Source organism: Festucalex cinctus, chromosome 16, assembly GCF_051991245.1.
Source record: "Festucalex cinctus isolate MCC-2025b chromosome 16, RoL_Fcin_1.0, whole genome shotgun sequence".
NCBI classification, from domain to species: domain Eukaryota; kingdom Metazoa; phylum Chordata; class Actinopteri; order Syngnathiformes; family Syngnathidae; genus Festucalex; species Festucalex cinctus.
In genome coordinates, this window is record NC_135426.1 from 18,011,603 (window position 1) to 18,028,726 (window position 17,124).

Here is a 17,124-nt window from a genome sequence, read left to right on the forward strand (position 1 = left end):
ATGGATGCGGAAATTTAAAAGAAAAAAGAACGCCCACCTAGTTTACACGCTGTCCCATCCCTCACGTTTCTGGCCCTCTCGACCTCACTCCACACCCACTCCGCCTCTTTTTAAAAAAAAAAAAAAAAAAAAAAAAAAAAAGCGCACACACGCAAGAAGGGTGGGAGGGGAAGACAAAAATGAAGTCAATTATACAAGTCGCCGGCTTTTCGCGGCTCCCTCCTCTCTCGCTCGGCTCCTCCACATGCGCCGCGGTGCACCGTAAAGCCTTCAACCGGACATCGGCTCCTCTCGCTCGGCCATGTCGGACGGAGGCTCCGGGGGTTCCGCGGACTGCCTGGCAGGTAAGTAAGAAGCATTCCTAAATAAACAACCATAACCTCATTAGCATTAGTTTGGAGTCGTTTATCTCTCGTGTCGTTTTTAACACTTTGGCATAGTTTTAATGAGCAAAGTGTCAACATGACGCTAATTCGGATAAATGTGACGCTTATTTTGGGGAGCAGGAAACTTGTTCAACCCCACAACTAACAATAATCAGTAATAGATTTTTAAATAGCTAATGTGTTAAATTTAGTTGGACGTCGTTCGCTTAAAGGTACCGCAATTTAAAAACTACAATAAAAACAAAAACGCCGGTTGTTAACCGGCAAATTTGTCCAGTCATTATTCCGTACGACAACCTTGTCTTCCTGTTGCGTTCCCTAACACTCGGAATTTTGAGTTTCTATAGGAAGAGTGCATCGGAATACCAACTCCGCGTTAACCTATTCACCCCATCGTCACATTAAATCCTGCATCTGTATATATTATATAAGATGTGACACCATGTGAAGCAATTTTGTAACAAAAAAAAAAGTGCGAAATACTACCAATATAAAGATGGCGTTTTTCATACTATTAGTCTTGAGCAATTCAAGTGGACGCTTTCTCACATTTTAAACTACAACGATGTACTCTTTGGAAGCTACCTCATGGAACTTCCCGACTTCCCAGTAGTCACGGAACGCACCATCGAGTTGGGAGGGAGGAATGGTGGCCTTGCTGGTCCGACATACCTCACGTCTGCACGTGAGTGTAACCATGACGACATAACGTCCTTAATAGATGGCTAAATATGATAAATCAGCCACTGACTTGACACTGTTTGTCTGTTGCGCTTACTTATTTTTAATTCCTTGGATGTCTGTATTCCTGTATTTTTTTGTTAATACCTTGATTTAACGGTTCACGAGCACGAGTGGCTTAAGTTGGTCTCGTGCGGCACGAGGAAAAGTGGGTCAGTAGATCAGTGGAGCGGCACTTCCTCATTTCTCCCAAAAGAGGTCGACAAAATCAAGAAACTGTAAAACGTCGCGACAACCCACAATTTATTAGTGCAACAAGTATTTTATATACCTAAATAGGTACATCGATAATTCTCCAGCTGTCTGTTCATTTGTATAAATTTGACAGTAAAATAAATAAAATTGAAGTTGTGGTTTAAATGCCCCATAGAAAAAAATGCTCACAGAAAAAGTCGTACGCAAAAAAGTACAATTATAGCATTTTACAATTAATATAAAAAAGGTAAAATAAATCAAAGCTATCTTGTCTTACAAGCATACATTTTTAATAATAAAAATACAAAATAAGTATATATTCAATAAATGTACTAAACTAAGAGGAATATGTATGTATATATTTTTTAGTGCACAAGGCAAACTAGCACTGCTAGATTAAAATAAAACACATTGTGACTTAAATATAATGTCAAAAGTTAATTATTTGTTGAAATGTTATGGCAGTGTGTTTTTTTTTCCCAGCCTTGTGTTGTTTTTCATGCGTTCAAAAGGCATTTACAGCCAGTTATAGATCGATGAGCATGTGATTGATTGATTGATTTATTTTTAAGTATTTTGAAAGACATTTTTAACATGTATAGAAAGGCTTTGCTGGCGTTTGTGTCATCCAGAAATAACCTAGAACATACTGTACTTTGCGTGCGTGTGTGTCAAGGCTGAACGCATGCACAGTGGGTCTCTTCCTGAAAGTTAATAACGGCAAGGAACACTGGGCAGTAATAACATGTTGAAATTAGATTGTAATGTCCTTCTAATAATACCAGGAAGCACAATCTTGATGTTAAAGATGTATCATTTGTTGTCATGAGTACCAAATGTGATGGCTCCAAACTGGGACAACAATCAGACAGTGGTAACAATTGCATTTTATTTAAGAAATCATTGCATTAAAACAATATTTTTATCCCATTTGTAATTTGTATACTCCTGTGATTTACTACATTATTTTATTACGATCCCAAATAACCTTGAGCACTGGTGTCCAAACTATGGCCTGGGGGTCATTTGCGGCCCGCCGTCTATTTTTCAGTGGTCCACGACATATGCTAAACATGGCATTTGACTCAGTTCAAATAAAATAAAAAAAACAAAATTGCTTGGAGATGGTCAAGATGGTCAGGGAGGGTATCGAAAAACAGGTGACATTAAAGGTTGTTTTAGTTAACTAAAACTAATGAAAAAACTAAAATTCAAAAAACAATATCGTTACCGAAATAAAATAAAAATGAAAAATAACTTAAACTACATTTTATGTTTATAAAACTAACTATAATTATAGCAAACGTCCTTCGTTTTTGTCTTTGGTAATTAACTACTACTAAAACTAATAAACTAAAATTTTTTTTAAAGAACTAAACTAATAAAAACAAACAGAACCACCCTGAAAACTAATAAAAACTAACCAAAAAGTTCCAAAACCACAATAACCCTACTGCCATATTACAAATAAATTTGTTTATATACTTTAGCATTTTTCTAAATATGCAAAAGCACAAATAAATTATTTGTCCAATTTTTAGGACTAAACACAATTTCTCTTCATAACATTATGTGGCCCTTGCGTCCTTCTGATTTTCTGTATGTGGCCCTCACATGAAAAAGTTTGGACACCCCTGAGCTAGAGTATATAAACTAATTTGACTGCTGGTCAAAACAGACTTTTTCATCGTGACTAACCTGTTTTACTGAGATTCAAAGATAATATTAAAGTGGGACTAAAAAAAAACATTATTTTACAGATAAACAAGTTGAGCGTCCAACCGAAGTTTTAATGCAGTGGTGGGCAAACTCTGACTTCGAGGGCCGGAGTTCTGCAGGTTTAGCATATTTGCGTGCTCCAGCACAGCTGATTCCAATCAAATGAGATCGTTATCGGGCTTATGCAGAGCTTGCTGATGAGCTGACTTTTAGTTAGTTAGTTAGGACTTTTAGTATTAGTTTTAGTTTTTGAAACAAATTTGTGTGTTTTTGTTAGTTTTTCTGTGTATGAGAGCATTTCAGTAGCGTGAGTGAAAATAAGAAAAAGTCAACAAAGTTTCAGTAGTGGGTGTATTATTATTATTTTTTTAATATCAGTTGCATTTCAATGTATGTTTTTGTTGGTGTACGTGAGTGAAAAAAAAAAATCTAGTTGACTCCCACCACCAAATATCTTGTAGTTATCCAAGTGAGATGTGAAAATCCCCAAGTTAAAGTCAGCTCACATCACGCACGATCTCCGTCGGGCTTTTTCTGTGTGTATTTGGCTGCGTTCCAATCACAACATGGCAGCTCGCCCCCGTGGCACGTTTGCGCCTGGCTGGCGTGGCGTTCCAGGGAAACGACGGATGGATGACGCAGGATGTGAACGTGTGAGCGTGCGATGGCGTCGTGGGCGGAAGAGAAGCGAGCCAGCGAGCTCCCACGTTCTTCTTCTTCTTGCGTCACTGATGACCCACTAAACTCCCCATGAGGGATTAATGAGAATCATGTCATTGGTTGTGGGGGGGTGAAAATAATCTGTGCTACATTGGCTGTAGATGAAGTTATCAGTGGAATAAATCAGATATAAAATGTGAATATGGGTCAGCCAAGGTTAACGTTTCCATCACTTAGTTTTCAAGTTTTTTTTTTGTTTTTTTTTGCTGAAAAGTTTGAGAGTCGAGAAGTAGGTCAGTGTTACAGCATATGTAAGATTTCGGTAAGATGATAGCCCAAACCTAATTTACCTTCACGTGCCTTCTGGACTGACGCATAGTTGAGGTTGACAAACCCTTGGCAAGTGCTGCTAGCTTATCGCTATCGCAACACATGATAGCTGTGCAGAGCTCATTGTGTGTGTGTGATCAAATGTAGGAAAAAAAAAAAAAATTCATCTTGTCAAACAAATGCACCGAATTATAATAACTATTGACTGAGTTTTTTTTATTTATTTTTTATTTAATGTTAATTTATGTGGTTTTTAAAATTGAATTTATTAGGGCTGCTCAATTATGGAAAAAAAAAATGATGATCACGATTATTTTGGCAATAATTGAAATCACGATTATTTAAACAATTATTAATTTTTTGGTACAAAACAAGAAAATGTTTAAACAGTTAAAAATATTTAGACCAATTAAAAAAAAAAATAGAAACACTAATTATTTAAGTTCATTTTGGACTAAACCTAATTATTATTATTATTATTATTATTATTATTATTATTATTATTATTAATAATAATAATAATAACAATAATAATAATAATAATAATGATAATAACATTTTGCAAAAACTTGAAGTTGGAGTGCAGCGCATGCACATGGGGCAGTAACTTTTGGTACAAAAAAAATTTGTAAACGTAAAAAAACATTAAGATAAAATTTTTGAAACATTAATTTGGCAAGTTCCTTTTGGATTAAATGAAATTTAATAAATTAGTTATTTTAAAATTTCAAGAAGGTGCAAATGTATCAATTTAAACAACTCAAAAATTATTTTTTTTTCAATTATACTGATTTTGTAATTATGGAGTGTAATAATTGAAATTGTAATTGAATGTCGATTAATTGCACAACCGTAAATGTAATTGTATTTTGCAGTACAAGCACAGTGAACCATCGTGGTTCTTGCCGCTGTTTAAAGATGCACTTATACTTAAAAATAATGAAATCCTATTGACATATCAATCTTAAAATAATCGCTAAAGTAATTTTCTTTTTTTTTTTTTTTTTTTAGATTTTTCAGTAAACAAAAAAAAAGAACCATTTGCATAAAGAGGAGGTGATTTAGACAAAAAAAAAATTTGAGGAATAAAAAAAAGAAAAAAAAATATTTTGAGAGGGTGACGAAATGTTTTATTTTATTTGCATGTTTACATTTTAAAGCTTTTCCAATCTACACACTTTTAAACTGACTAGAATTTCCTTGAAAAATATCACCCGTAAAATCAGTGTAGAGAATATAATTTATTTTTATATAAACAATCCAGACTTATGCAGAAAATCACACTAAAAGTAATTATTTTTGTACATTTATCAGCAATCGTCTACTGCAGTAATTCTCAAAGTGTGGTACACAGGCTCCCTCTAGTGGTACATAGAAGAATCACCTTTTGCCCACATACAGTTCAGTTGTATTTAAATTGAGTTCAATATATTTTATTTTTAAAAATTTCTTTAGGTACAATTTTTAATACTTGTGCATTATTCAATTTAACTGAATTATTTAGTACAGTTTTTAATGCTCCTATTTTAGGTCCATGTTAATGTTATAGTGGCTTGCCATAATATTAACACATTCACTGCCATAGACGGCTTTAGACGTCAAAGATTCATTTTTTTTCCTGCACACGCAATAAAACAATGTGCAAAAAAGCTTTTTCGTTATGCATCAACTTGGTATTAAAGCAACAACAGTAAATTGCAGCGTTTACTATACATAATTAAAAAATCTACTTTTGTGTAGAATATTCAAAACATGCGGACATCCAACTTTAACACATTCACTGCCATAGACGGTTTTAGACGTCAAAGATTATTATTTTTTTGTCCTGGACTGGCAGTGAATGAGTTAAAGATACATTTCAAGTTTTGATCAAAATTCATGAAAAGTATTTTCTGCTATTGTGTGACATTTAGATGTTTATTTTATTTATTTATTTTTACATAGAATGACATAAATAGCATGGAAACGTAATGAATGTTCATCGAGCGGCCATTTTCGTACAACCATCAAATAGCATGTATTAATGTTACTGCTTGTTTTCCACTTGTTTTGTCGCTTCCATTTGCACCTCAAAACTGCTGTGTTATTAATAGACACGAGAGGCTGCCCACACTGACTCGAGGTTGGTGCGTGTGTGTTTGCTAGGTGTCAAAGCGGAGGAGGAAGGGCCGAGCCAAGCCAGCACTTTGCTGCCTGCCGTCGAGTTGCCAAGGAAGCGCAAGGGTGATGTGGACGACACGTTGGACGCCCTTGTGCAGTAAGACGACCAGTACAATCGCACAAACTGTCAATGATTGCTCAGATAGCATACTTATTGAGATGCACTGTGATCTAACAGCCACGGTCTGGACTTCCAAATGGATGACGACCTCAACAGGTACACTCAGAATTATTTGTAGGTCACTCCAGAATTTTATTTATTTATTTTTTTTTGCCATCATTTTTGTGTGTGTTTTGAAGAAAAACGGATAATAAACAATTTGGTTCATCCAGCTCAGCCATCAACGCTTCTGCAATGACTCCTGTGCACATTTCATACTCTAATTATAACGAAACCCGTCAAAACTATTTTTTTTCCCACATTTGTTTTACAGATCAGAAGATGATCAGCAGGCCAAAATGAAATGTTTCAGGTATTTATTTATTTATTTATTTTTTTACATTAAAAAATCTCAGCAAATAAATATGCTACAAAATATTTATATGGAGAACCTCCTAAGTAATTGAAGCTTAATAATAATTGCCTGTAGGTGACACAAGATGGCGACAAAAAACTGCTTGTCTTATTGCCTTAAAGTGGAAGTCAACCTTAAAAGTAATTCTTCACTTATGTAGCCCATTATAGCAATAAAAAGTTAATATTTTGTCTGTAATTAATTTGATACTTTAATTATTTTTTCACCTACAATTAGTACCTTTAAAAATACATTTTGCAACTTGCTGTCAACTGAAAATGACATCACAAGGGCTCAGGTAACCAATCACAGCTCACCAGTGTTCTAGGTTTGGTCATGTGACATTCACAAGCTGAGCTGTGATTGGTTACCTGAGCCTTTGTGATGTCATTTTCAGTCGACAGCAAGTTGCAAAATGTGTTTTTAAAGGTACTAATTGTACATGAAAAATAATGAAAATATTAAATTTATTATAGGCAAAATATTAATGTTTGACTGCCAAAAATGTATCCCTTTAAACATTTTTTGACAATAAAATGTTATATGTGACCTCACTATTTTAAACATGATATCCTGATTAATATTACATTTGTGGAATATGAATTAAGCAACAAAATCCAGCTGTTTTTAGCCATCTCGGGGCGGCCATTTTGCCACTTGCTGTCCACCGAAGACGACATCACAGTTGCTCAGGCAACGACCCATCACAGCTCACCTGTTTTCTGAAGCTGCACTGTGATTGGTTGTTACCTGAGACTTGAAACAGATTTTAAACACATCCTTTATTCTACTCAAGAAGTACTGTATGAATTCCAGGCAACCTCACCGGCAGATTGAGAAGCGGCGGCGAGACAAAATGAACAACCTCATCGACGAGTTAGCCGCCATGATCCCCGCCTGTCAGCCCATGCCGCGGAAATTGGACAAGCTGACCGTGCTGCGGAAGGCCGTGCAGCACCTTAAAGCCCTTAAAGGTACGCCGCGCCACAAACCATTCCTGGGAATTTGGTTTCACTTTAACTTCTTTCCAGCCGGGTCTGGCAGCGTCTTCGCCGATGCCGCCTGCAAGCCTTCCATCCTCCCTCATGATGACCTCAAGCACCTTTTGCTCAGGGTGAGTGCTTCAGTTCACTGACATCTGTTTTATTGTTAATAGAAAATGTGATTCATCTTTGTTGATGTTCGTCTGTGTGCCCATTCCAGGTTGCAGACGGGTTCCTGTTAGTTGTGAGTTGCGACCGAGCGAAAATTTTGTTTATCTCCGAATCTGTCTGCAAGATCCTCAACTTCAGCAAGGTGGGTGCGCGATTTAACACTCATCTTGTCACAACAAACACCTGTTGACATTGGACATTTTCATATCGTTTTCATGTTCAAAGTCTAAATGTGATTAATCCATGACACAAAAATTCTCAAATAATAAAAATAATGCAAAAAAAAAAAAAGGACGTTGAACCTTTTGTGTAAAAAACAAAACACAAAGATTCCAATATAATGTGAATTTGAAACTGCATTTTTCTTGACTCGTTTGCTCCCAAAAACATATAAATACGTTCTAGTTGAAATGTTCTAAGTGTCCCAAAGACATATTAATACGTTTTTTTGTTTTTTTTTGTTTTTTAATGCTAGAGCATACATAAGGCTTTGATGCAAACTGAACTGCAGAGAACGGGTGAAGAAATTGTAGTTATTACAAAAACGACCAGAAGGTGGCAGCAGAGTATAAGAGATTAACCAGGGCCATGTTAAAAACAAGCTGATTTCCCCACAATTCCAAGATTTGTCAATAATGATGAAACTTAGCTATATTCTAATGCTAATTGCTGCAAAACGGAAACAGATAGAAATATACTTTTTTTTTTTTTTTTTTTTTTTTTTTTTTTTTTTCCCCTGATGAAAGTAGAGACTTTAATATTTCTTTTGGTAGGTTCCATGTTTTTATATCAATGGAACACAATATGCTGTGGGCCTTGCAAAATCAGTCAGTCAAAATTAGGTTAATTATCTTTGAAATCATTTACAATAAATGAATGAATTTGAAATTATTACATTTTTAATTATCTACTTTGTTTATGATCACTTGAGTCTTTGAGTTATTTTCAGCCACAATATATACAGCCAGTCACCAATAAAAACAAAACATCACTTTAATTAAAAAATTGGTAAGTATGCAAACATGACTCCACTAAGTGACACACTGTGTGTACTGTATTTATTATTGTATTTATATTATATTTTATTACTGCGATTGACTGGCAACCAGTTCAGGGTGAACCCCGCCTACTGCCCAAAGCCGGCTGGGATAGGCTCCAGCACCCCCTGCGACCCTTGTGAGGAGGAAGCAGTTCAGAAAATGGATGGATGGATATATTTTATTATTTAAATTTATATTATTCTTTAGTTATTTGTATTATTTATTTAATTATTCAAGCAGCACTAATAAACGTGTCCTCGTTTTCGGCACCAGGTGGAGCTGACGGGCCAAAGTCTGTTTGACTTCATCCACCACAAAGACATCAGCAAGGTGAAGGAGCAGCTGTCGTCGTCCGAGTTGAACCACCAGCAACGCCTCATCGACGCTGCCAGTGAGTCCGTCGTCATGACGATGAGTGAAGTCGGCCGTAGGAGCCACTGAATGGAAGTTTGTGTGTACCGCCACAGCCGGCGTCCCCGTTCACACGGACGCGCCCGTGGCGGCGTCTCACATGTCCACCGGAGCCAGACGCTCCTTCTTCTGCCGCATGAAGCACAATCGAGTGGAGGGGAAGCACAAGGACAAGCGCACACTACCCACTGCTTCCATTAAGAAAGGTGGGTCAACGTAGATACTGCATAAACAGATGGATGGGAGAAAAATTCATAGCCTTTTAGAGAGAACATAACAATCATTGTTGCCATCAATCACTTAAAAATAAGTTTTCTAAATTAGATTGAAAGTAGTGATTTGAACGTCTCAAGATTTTTATTCGGGTGAGCCTTTGGGGATACATTTTGTTCCATTAATAATGTATTCTGTAAGGGCGATTTTCATGTCCGGATTTCTGCATAGCATATGTAATCGGCATTCATCAAATGGTTGTATAATGGGTCTAAATGGTGACATGAATGCCGCAATTGGGCTAAATTGTAATTGAGAAGAAAGATGGCTATAATGAATGTGAATGCAGAAAATGAAGACTGAATTTTTTTATCAGAATTACTTTTCTCCGTGTGACAGCGGGGAATCATGTATTGACAAAAGGGATGGTATGAAAAGAAATTCACTGTTTTGATGAAGCATATTCTGATTTGGAAGTAAAAGAATAAGTGAAAAAGTGCACCACGTCTCAATAATAGCAACTGAAGTTGTTGTTGTGATTCAGGCAGGACAGAAATAAACATTGAGGAGCACAATGACGCTATAAAATCAAAGCTAGTCTGTTCACCTTGCTCGCTATTCCACTGTGGTAATTCGTGATCTGGTTTGAAAAGAAACAGAGACGTGAATATATGCAACAACAAAACGACGTATTCAGTGTCTGTACTTTTGCTCTACGAAGTCAAGGTAAACGTCCCAGCCCAAGAATTTAGCCCACTCAAGTGATTAGTGGAAAGAAAGCAGCCAATGAGAGATGAATGTAGACTCGTCATAAATAATGTTTCCTTTTTCCTAACTTTGTACAATATGGGCGGCACTGATTGAACAAAGGAAGGAAGACAGGAAGTAGGTCAGTGTTTAAAGCATTGTATAACCGCAAATAAGATGAACAAGAAGTCGGTTAATGACACGACACGACAGGACGAACAGGAGGCTACTTCGAATTGGACAAGGAAAAGTAACGACACCTAGTGGGGAATGTAAGAACTGCCGCTAATAGTCCTCAAGCTTTGTTATATATTTTTTTCCCTATCTAACTCATAATTGAATAGTTATATTTTGAATAGTACAATATATACAATCAATCGTACTACTACTAGTTATAATAAAGTTTTTCAATTATTTGAACAATAATAATTTTATATGATTTGATTGTTGACTACCTAAATCATCAGAATTATGCTAAATATATTTTTTTAAATTGTATAAAAAAATACATGCAACCACAGATTAATAATAATAATAATAATAATATTGATGGGTGACAAATGTTGGAGTGGATGGATGATTATGATATTAGATTTTTTTACTTTTTTTTATTTATAGTGTGTGCGTGTATGTGAACCACATTTGTACACAGTGCAGTGACAATATTTTATTTCAAACTCTAAAATATCGATAATATTTAAAAAATGTGGATTCTAAATAAAAATACATGCAAATGATATTGTTACATATATTTTATTACTTTTTATTAACAATATCAGATATTAAAATGACTTGTTTTTAGGTCATTATCAACTCTGCTCATTTTGAAAGTGGAAATTGAGGATCTCGAATGGTACTCGGGCTCCCTCTAGTGGTATGAGAATGCTTTTGCATTTAATCGTTTAGAAAAGTTTATTTTCCAGCATTTATTTAGGTAAACATTTTATTCACCTTTTTGTATGCAAAACCAACTATTAATATATTATGATTATTAATTTTTTTAAAGCCATAAAATACTCAATTCTCATGCCAAAGTTGAAAATGTGCATCCCCAGACTCGAGCCGATACTGTACCCTCCACTGCACCGGGTACATGCGCAGCTGGCCCAGGAGCGACCTGGACTCGGAGACGGATGGCGAGAAGGACGCCTCGGGCCTCACCTGCCTGGTGACCATGTGCCGCTTGCAGGGCCACGCGTCCCGCCAGCCCCCCAAGGACGTCAAAGTCAAGCCCACCCAGTTCGTGACTCGCTGCGCCATCGACGGCAAGTTCACGTTTGTAGAGCAACAGTGAGTTTCCCTTTCTTCTCTACTCAAATTCCCCCCCGAATCGGTGGCCCGTTTAGCTTTTATTTTCGTTGTCATGAGCCTGACTTTAGAGTTCCGCTGAGAAAGCAATGGCAGAGATGTGTGACTTTGTCAAGGGTTACCAGAAAAAAATAATACTTTTGTGTCTTTGCCGTTGTTTCTCAGAGGGAGCATCTTGATGGCGCCCACATGAAAATATCCTCTATTCTTGGACGTAATTTCACCACCTAAGTACAGTGAATTGGCTTCTCCCATATGCGTGGCTGACTGATGAGTGCATGTGGACATGTTGGAGGCTCAATCAATCCATGCCCCTCAATAGAAAACCTGCACAAACAAACTCTGTTTTATTATTGTGATTTAAATCCTCCTTATTTTCACAGAGCGACGACTGTCATTGGTTACCTCCCGCAAGAAATTTTGGGTACTTCGTGTTACGAGTACTTCCACCAGGATGACCTGCAAGACCTGGCAGAAAAACACAGGCAAGGTGATGGAGCATGGTGGATTACATTTCAATTCTTGGCAACAAGACGGTTTTTAAGTCACAATTTGATGACATGAAGCTAGTATTTTTGTGTATTTTTAGTATTTAAACTTTTTTATTATTTAACATGGGAGCAACTTTGAACCACTGAGAACAAGAGTGGGCTAACTCCAATTGTGCTAGTTTTAAGTTAAATGTTATTTGACCTCAGTTAGCCCATATTTGAACCACTTTTGTTAACATAGAAGCAACTTTGAACCAGAGAACAAGTGGGCTAACTCCAATTGCGCTAGTTTTAAGTTAAATGTTAGTTGACCTCAAAGTTAGCCCATTTTGAACCACTTTTGTTAACATAGAAGCAACTTTGAACCAGAGAACAAGAGTGGGCTAACTCCATTTGTGCTAGTTTTAAGTTAAATGTTAGTTGACCTCAGTTAGCCCATATTTGAACCACTTTTGTTAACATAGAAGCAATTTTGAACCAGAGAACAAGAGTGGGCTAACTCCATATGTGCTAGTTTTAAGTTAAATGTTAGTTGACCTCAGTTAGCCCATATTTGAACCACTTTTGTTAACATAGAAGCAACTTTGAACCAGAGACCAAGAGTCCCCCCAAAAAAAGTTTCCCAAAAATGCCATTTTAAATTAGAAAATGAACTTTCAGCCACACACAAAAACAAGATGAGAACACTTGCAAGCATTTGCACATTTCTTGACATTGTCCGTTGTCGTTGCAGTTCTGTGCAGCAAAGAGAAGCTGGAGACAAAATGCTACAAGTTCAAGACAAAACACGGCCCCTACGTTTCACTCCAAAGTCAGTGGTTTAGTTTCACAAACCCGTGGACCAAAGAAGTCGAGTTTGTCGTGTCGTTAAACCGGGTTGTCTCGTAAGTATTGACGTCACATTTTTCCCTATTACGCTTTTTTTCTGTTTTTATTTTTTTTGTGGTATTCATGTAAATTGGATTGACTGATATTTATATTATTAATCTATGTTCAATAAATGTTATTAAAAAAAAATAAAAAATCTTGTTACACTGCTACCGTTTGACCTTGCATTACCCCTTTTCACCAGCAGGGGGCCCAGTGACACAAAAGATGACGAGGCGGCAGGCAGCTCCAACGGTCCTCAGGGTAACAGAAATCATCTCATTTATTTCAAATCCCATGCGCTTTCTATTGATCTTTTTTTCAAATGGTTTCTTCTTGTCCCACAGACGAATCAAAACATTTAGCGATTATTCCAGGCCTCACAAGTGGAGTGGGCAAAATGATCTACGCAGGCAGCATCGGGACGCAAATTGCCAATGAACTCATTGATTCCTACAGGTAATAACTCAAAAAATTTTGGAATGGCCGACTATAAAATATTTCAATATTTTTTTTTTCCCACAACTTGCTGTTCTCCAACAAGGAGGCGGCACATGCAGAATATTCATAATGTTTCTCCATATTTGTGAACAGGGCAAACTCATCCCCATCAAGTGTGTCCAGTCCGTTTGGTGCAGCCCAGAGTGGAGCAGAATCACCGCAAGCAAGCCGAAGTGTGAGTGATTTTATTTAATAACGGGGCCCAAAAGCAATGCCTAAAATTCGTACTTATTGTGAAAATTCTATTCAAATGATGTTTTACAGCTGTCGAGTCGAGAGGAGGAAGCAGGAAGTTCATCCGAGTCGAAGACGGAGGCAGTTCCCAGCATTTCTGAAATTACAGGTACCGTTCATCCTATTAGAAAAGGAACAATAGGAAGAGAGAAAAACAATGATGACTCCAGGACAAGGGAAATCATTAAAAAAAAAAAAAAAAAAAAAGAAGAGGAAAAATGACAATTATGATAATTTTGCGTCTTTATGAAAAGAATTAGACAAAATATTAATCTCCTGGTGATTAAATTACACTCAATTAAAATGAATACTGTTATATGTAAAATATAAGGAATCTAAAATGTTAAAAAAAAGGTAGAGAAATAATTTAAAAATAAATAACATTTTTTTTCAACAAATATAAAAAAAAATGATTTAATTGCAGATATTTTAAATTCAAAATCTAAATTGTGTTAAACAAAATATAAAAAATATTGATAAATTTTTAATACATGCAAAAATAAAAAAACCCCCAAAAAAAGACAGTGAATTTACAATAAACATTTTTTCTCAAGCAAAATATAGTTGCATAATAAACAAATTGATGACTCACAGGAACTTTTTGTGAGGCTATATGAATTAATTTTTAATTATTATTATTTTTTTTGCCATGGTCTGACTACTAATTATGTAAAAGTGTTAGGTGCATTCTAGGAAGATATAAAGACTGATAATGCAAATGAATAATAATAAAAAAAAAAAAAAAGGTAAGCATCCATTTGTGGACATGGTGTCCAGACAGGGAACATTAAGCCCGACTTGCGGCTGTGTATTTTTGCATGTCCCAGGCGAGCCGTCCCAGCAGGACTTGGACAGCATGCTGGTGCCGGGCCTGACTAGCTTTAGCAGCGATGAGGCGGCCATGGCGGTCATCATGAGCTTACTGGAGACGGACGTAAACATGGGCCAGTCAGGGGACTTTGACGACTTAGACTGGCCTTTCTGAGCCCCCACTTTGGCCGCACTAACTGTTGACTTGGGCACTTGTGAATGTGTCTTCCGGTGGGATTGAAAGACAGAAGATCGTTCTTTTTTTTTTTTTTTTTTTTTTTTTTTTTTTTTTTTTTTTCCCCCCACCCTGGCTTGGCTATGGGGAAAAAATGAGACTGATGACCTGCAGTGCTGCTAGACAAGATTTTTTTTTTTTTTTTTTTTTTTAACAGCGAGTCCACATCACCAAATGCGTTTTTTTTTTTTTTTCTTCATCATGTTTGGTGGAGTCATTCAAGGCTCTTTTCATTATGCAAATATGGACATGATGCCTCAGGCCTTAATTTACAGCCCACCCACCATCACTGCTCTTTGCTCTTTTTAATAGTCTCATTATTATTATTATTATTATTATTATTATATGACCCTCACAAAAAAAACCTGCTTCAACTATTATGTTATTAGAAACATGCAATTTGGAATCAAAGCTTTTTTGGTGGTTTATCAGATCAAATTTTAATAGAGTAATATTTTGCTCCCCCTTAGCGTCATATTATTTTATTTCATATCATGTTTAAAAAAAAATGTTTGTAATGGCAATCTGCAGGCCAATATATGATAATGCAATCAAAATGTACCGAGCACCTCAACTTTTGGGTTTGTATCAGAACAAATTGAGCAATATTTTACTCCCCCTTGATGACATATTTTCTTTATTAACTTTGTATATAATTGCCCAATATACTAAACTAAGGTTTAATTACCAAATTAATTTTTTGGGGGTGTTTTGGGGAAAAAGATATTTTACTGCACCTTGGTGACATGAAATTAATTAGATGATTTACTTTATTATTATTATTATTATTATTATTATTACAATAAATAGCTGTAATGGACCCACTTTATTCCAATACTGTTTGTTTTTGAAAATCAAATATTGCCAAATGTGATACTGAATTCATTTCTTGTCACCGAGGTGGAACAAATGTTTTTTTTTTTTTCTGCCACACGCCAACACAAAGCGAGTCGCTCAGTAGACTTTGATAGTTTAAATTTTTATGCTAACGCTAACAAAATTTACCTCACGATTCTCTTATTGGGATGTAGCATAAGAAAATGACCCCCCTTTGCTGAGATTGTTTTTATTTAATATTATATTTGGCCTAATTTGCTCTATATTTTTTTTGTGCAAGAAGTACACAGGGTAATTCTAATTTATTAACTGCTCTGTAGTAGTGGTTAAAAAACAAACAAAAAAAACTGTTGTGTAAAATGTAACTTTCAAGACCTTTGGAGCTGGTCTCAAGAGAAAATGCATTCGGTGAATGTGCTGTAAAGAAACGTTTGAGCCCCCGCTGGATTATTATACTGTCATGACATATCACTGTAGAGAATTTGCGGTTTTGTGAAGGTCATTTGCTGGCAGGTTGGAAGAATGTTTCCACTTCAGATGGGGTCATAATTAAAAAAAAAAAAAAAAAAAAAGATGTATGAGAAAAGACTTGAAAGCCCAATATGTATTTAGTAGGACAATGTTTACTCAGCATTTTGTCACAAGTTGTGCAGAGTGCAGGTTGAAAGGCACGTTAGCAATTTCTCCGTTGTCCGGATGCTACTTTCCACTTATTTAATATTCCGTCTGTTTGTATGCTGCTGAATGTCCCAATACCACAACAGCCTTTTGTGAACGAAAATGTCAGCCTATCTCAACTTTGCTACTGAGAATATGCAACTTGGTTCTGTGCACATTTATTCTTATTTGTGAGGAGGTCACTTTGAACCACTAGTCGAAAAGGCCGCTCAATTTTAACGGAGCACATTGCTAGACGAAAGAACAAGACATTTGGGGGATTTAAAACAGATCAACAGGGGGAGTTTTGGGGAAAAAACAGAACAGTTTGAAATCCTCTTCCTCCATGCAGCCGATGCAAACTTCTCGGGTTCAATCACTGGGTCCTCGAATCTTGAAAAGCATAATGTGATTGTGTTGCCTTGTGTTTATGAATGTGTAAAATCGACAATGCTACGTGGCTTTCAAAGCTGCTTTGAAAAACAAACAAACTTCAGCTTCGAACCCGCTATCGGAAGCGAACGCGTCTTGTTCGTTTGTATGTGCTAATTGTTGTTGATGTTTCTGCTGTAAGGAGAAGTTCAGTTTGGAAGTAAAGTACTTTTTTTTTTTTCTTTTTTTTTTTTCTTCTTTTTTTTTGTGTAGGAATTGAGTACCTTTTGATGCTGTTTTATTTTTCTGGGCAAAACTATATAATACAACAAACAAACCACCTGCATAACATTGATTTATTAAATCACAACAAGACAAGTGGAGTTTTCCGATTTTATTTCAATACTTGACTTGCACATTAGCTAGACATTATCTTGCGCAATTTTCAAAACAAGTGTCATAATCAAAACTGAACCCCATATAAAAGTAATGTAAATGTGGAAATGTGTTCACAAATAAAACTAGTTGATTAGTTTTATGC

The 17,124-nt window shown here is 36.1% G+C and overlaps 1 protein-coding gene across 2 annotated transcripts; it reads left to right on the forward strand.

The window, feature by feature from the left end:
- The first annotated feature begins 154 nt into the window (after positions 1-154).
- On the forward strand, positions 155-16,961 carry LOC144004109 (basic helix-loop-helix ARNT-like protein 2). 2 transcript variants are annotated; one of them, XM_077501061.1, is made up of 17 exons: positions 155-344; positions 6,177-6,288; positions 6,370-6,408; positions 6,626-6,664; positions 7,523-7,680; positions 7,738-7,820; positions 7,910-8,002; positions 9,174-9,291; positions 9,368-9,517; positions 11,327-11,561; positions 11,963-12,069; positions 12,804-12,954; positions 13,143-13,201; positions 13,285-13,396; positions 13,532-13,613; positions 13,703-13,781; positions 14,500-16,961. In XM_077501061.1, the coding sequence occupies exons 1-17, from the start codon at positions 302-304 to the stop codon at positions 14,655-14,657; spliced, it is 1,818 nt and encodes a 605-aa protein (XP_077357187.1). In that variant the 5' UTR covers positions 155-301; the 3' UTR covers positions 14,658-16,961. The 2 variants fall into 2 exon arrangements, with proteins under 2 accessions (XP_077357187.1, XP_077357188.1); XM_077501062.1 differs by having other exon boundaries at positions 156-344; positions 13,146-13,201.
- The last annotated feature ends 163 nt before the right edge of the window (positions 16,962-17,124 follow it).

Bases quoted from the DNA above. Each gene is read 5' to 3' on its own strand.
- LOC144004109 (XM_077501061.1), top strand. From the start codon at position 302: ATGTCGGACGGAGGCTCCGGGGGTTCCGCGGACTGCCTGGCAG. The intron at 12,070-12,803 runs GTGATGGAGCAT...TTGTCGTTGCAG, and splicing joins GGCAGAAAAACACAGGCAAG to TTCTGTGCAGCAAAGAGAAG. The intron at 13,614-13,702 runs GTGAGTGATTTT...GATGTTTTACAG, and splicing joins CACCGCAAGCAAGCCGAAGT to CTGTCGAGTCGAGAGGAGGA.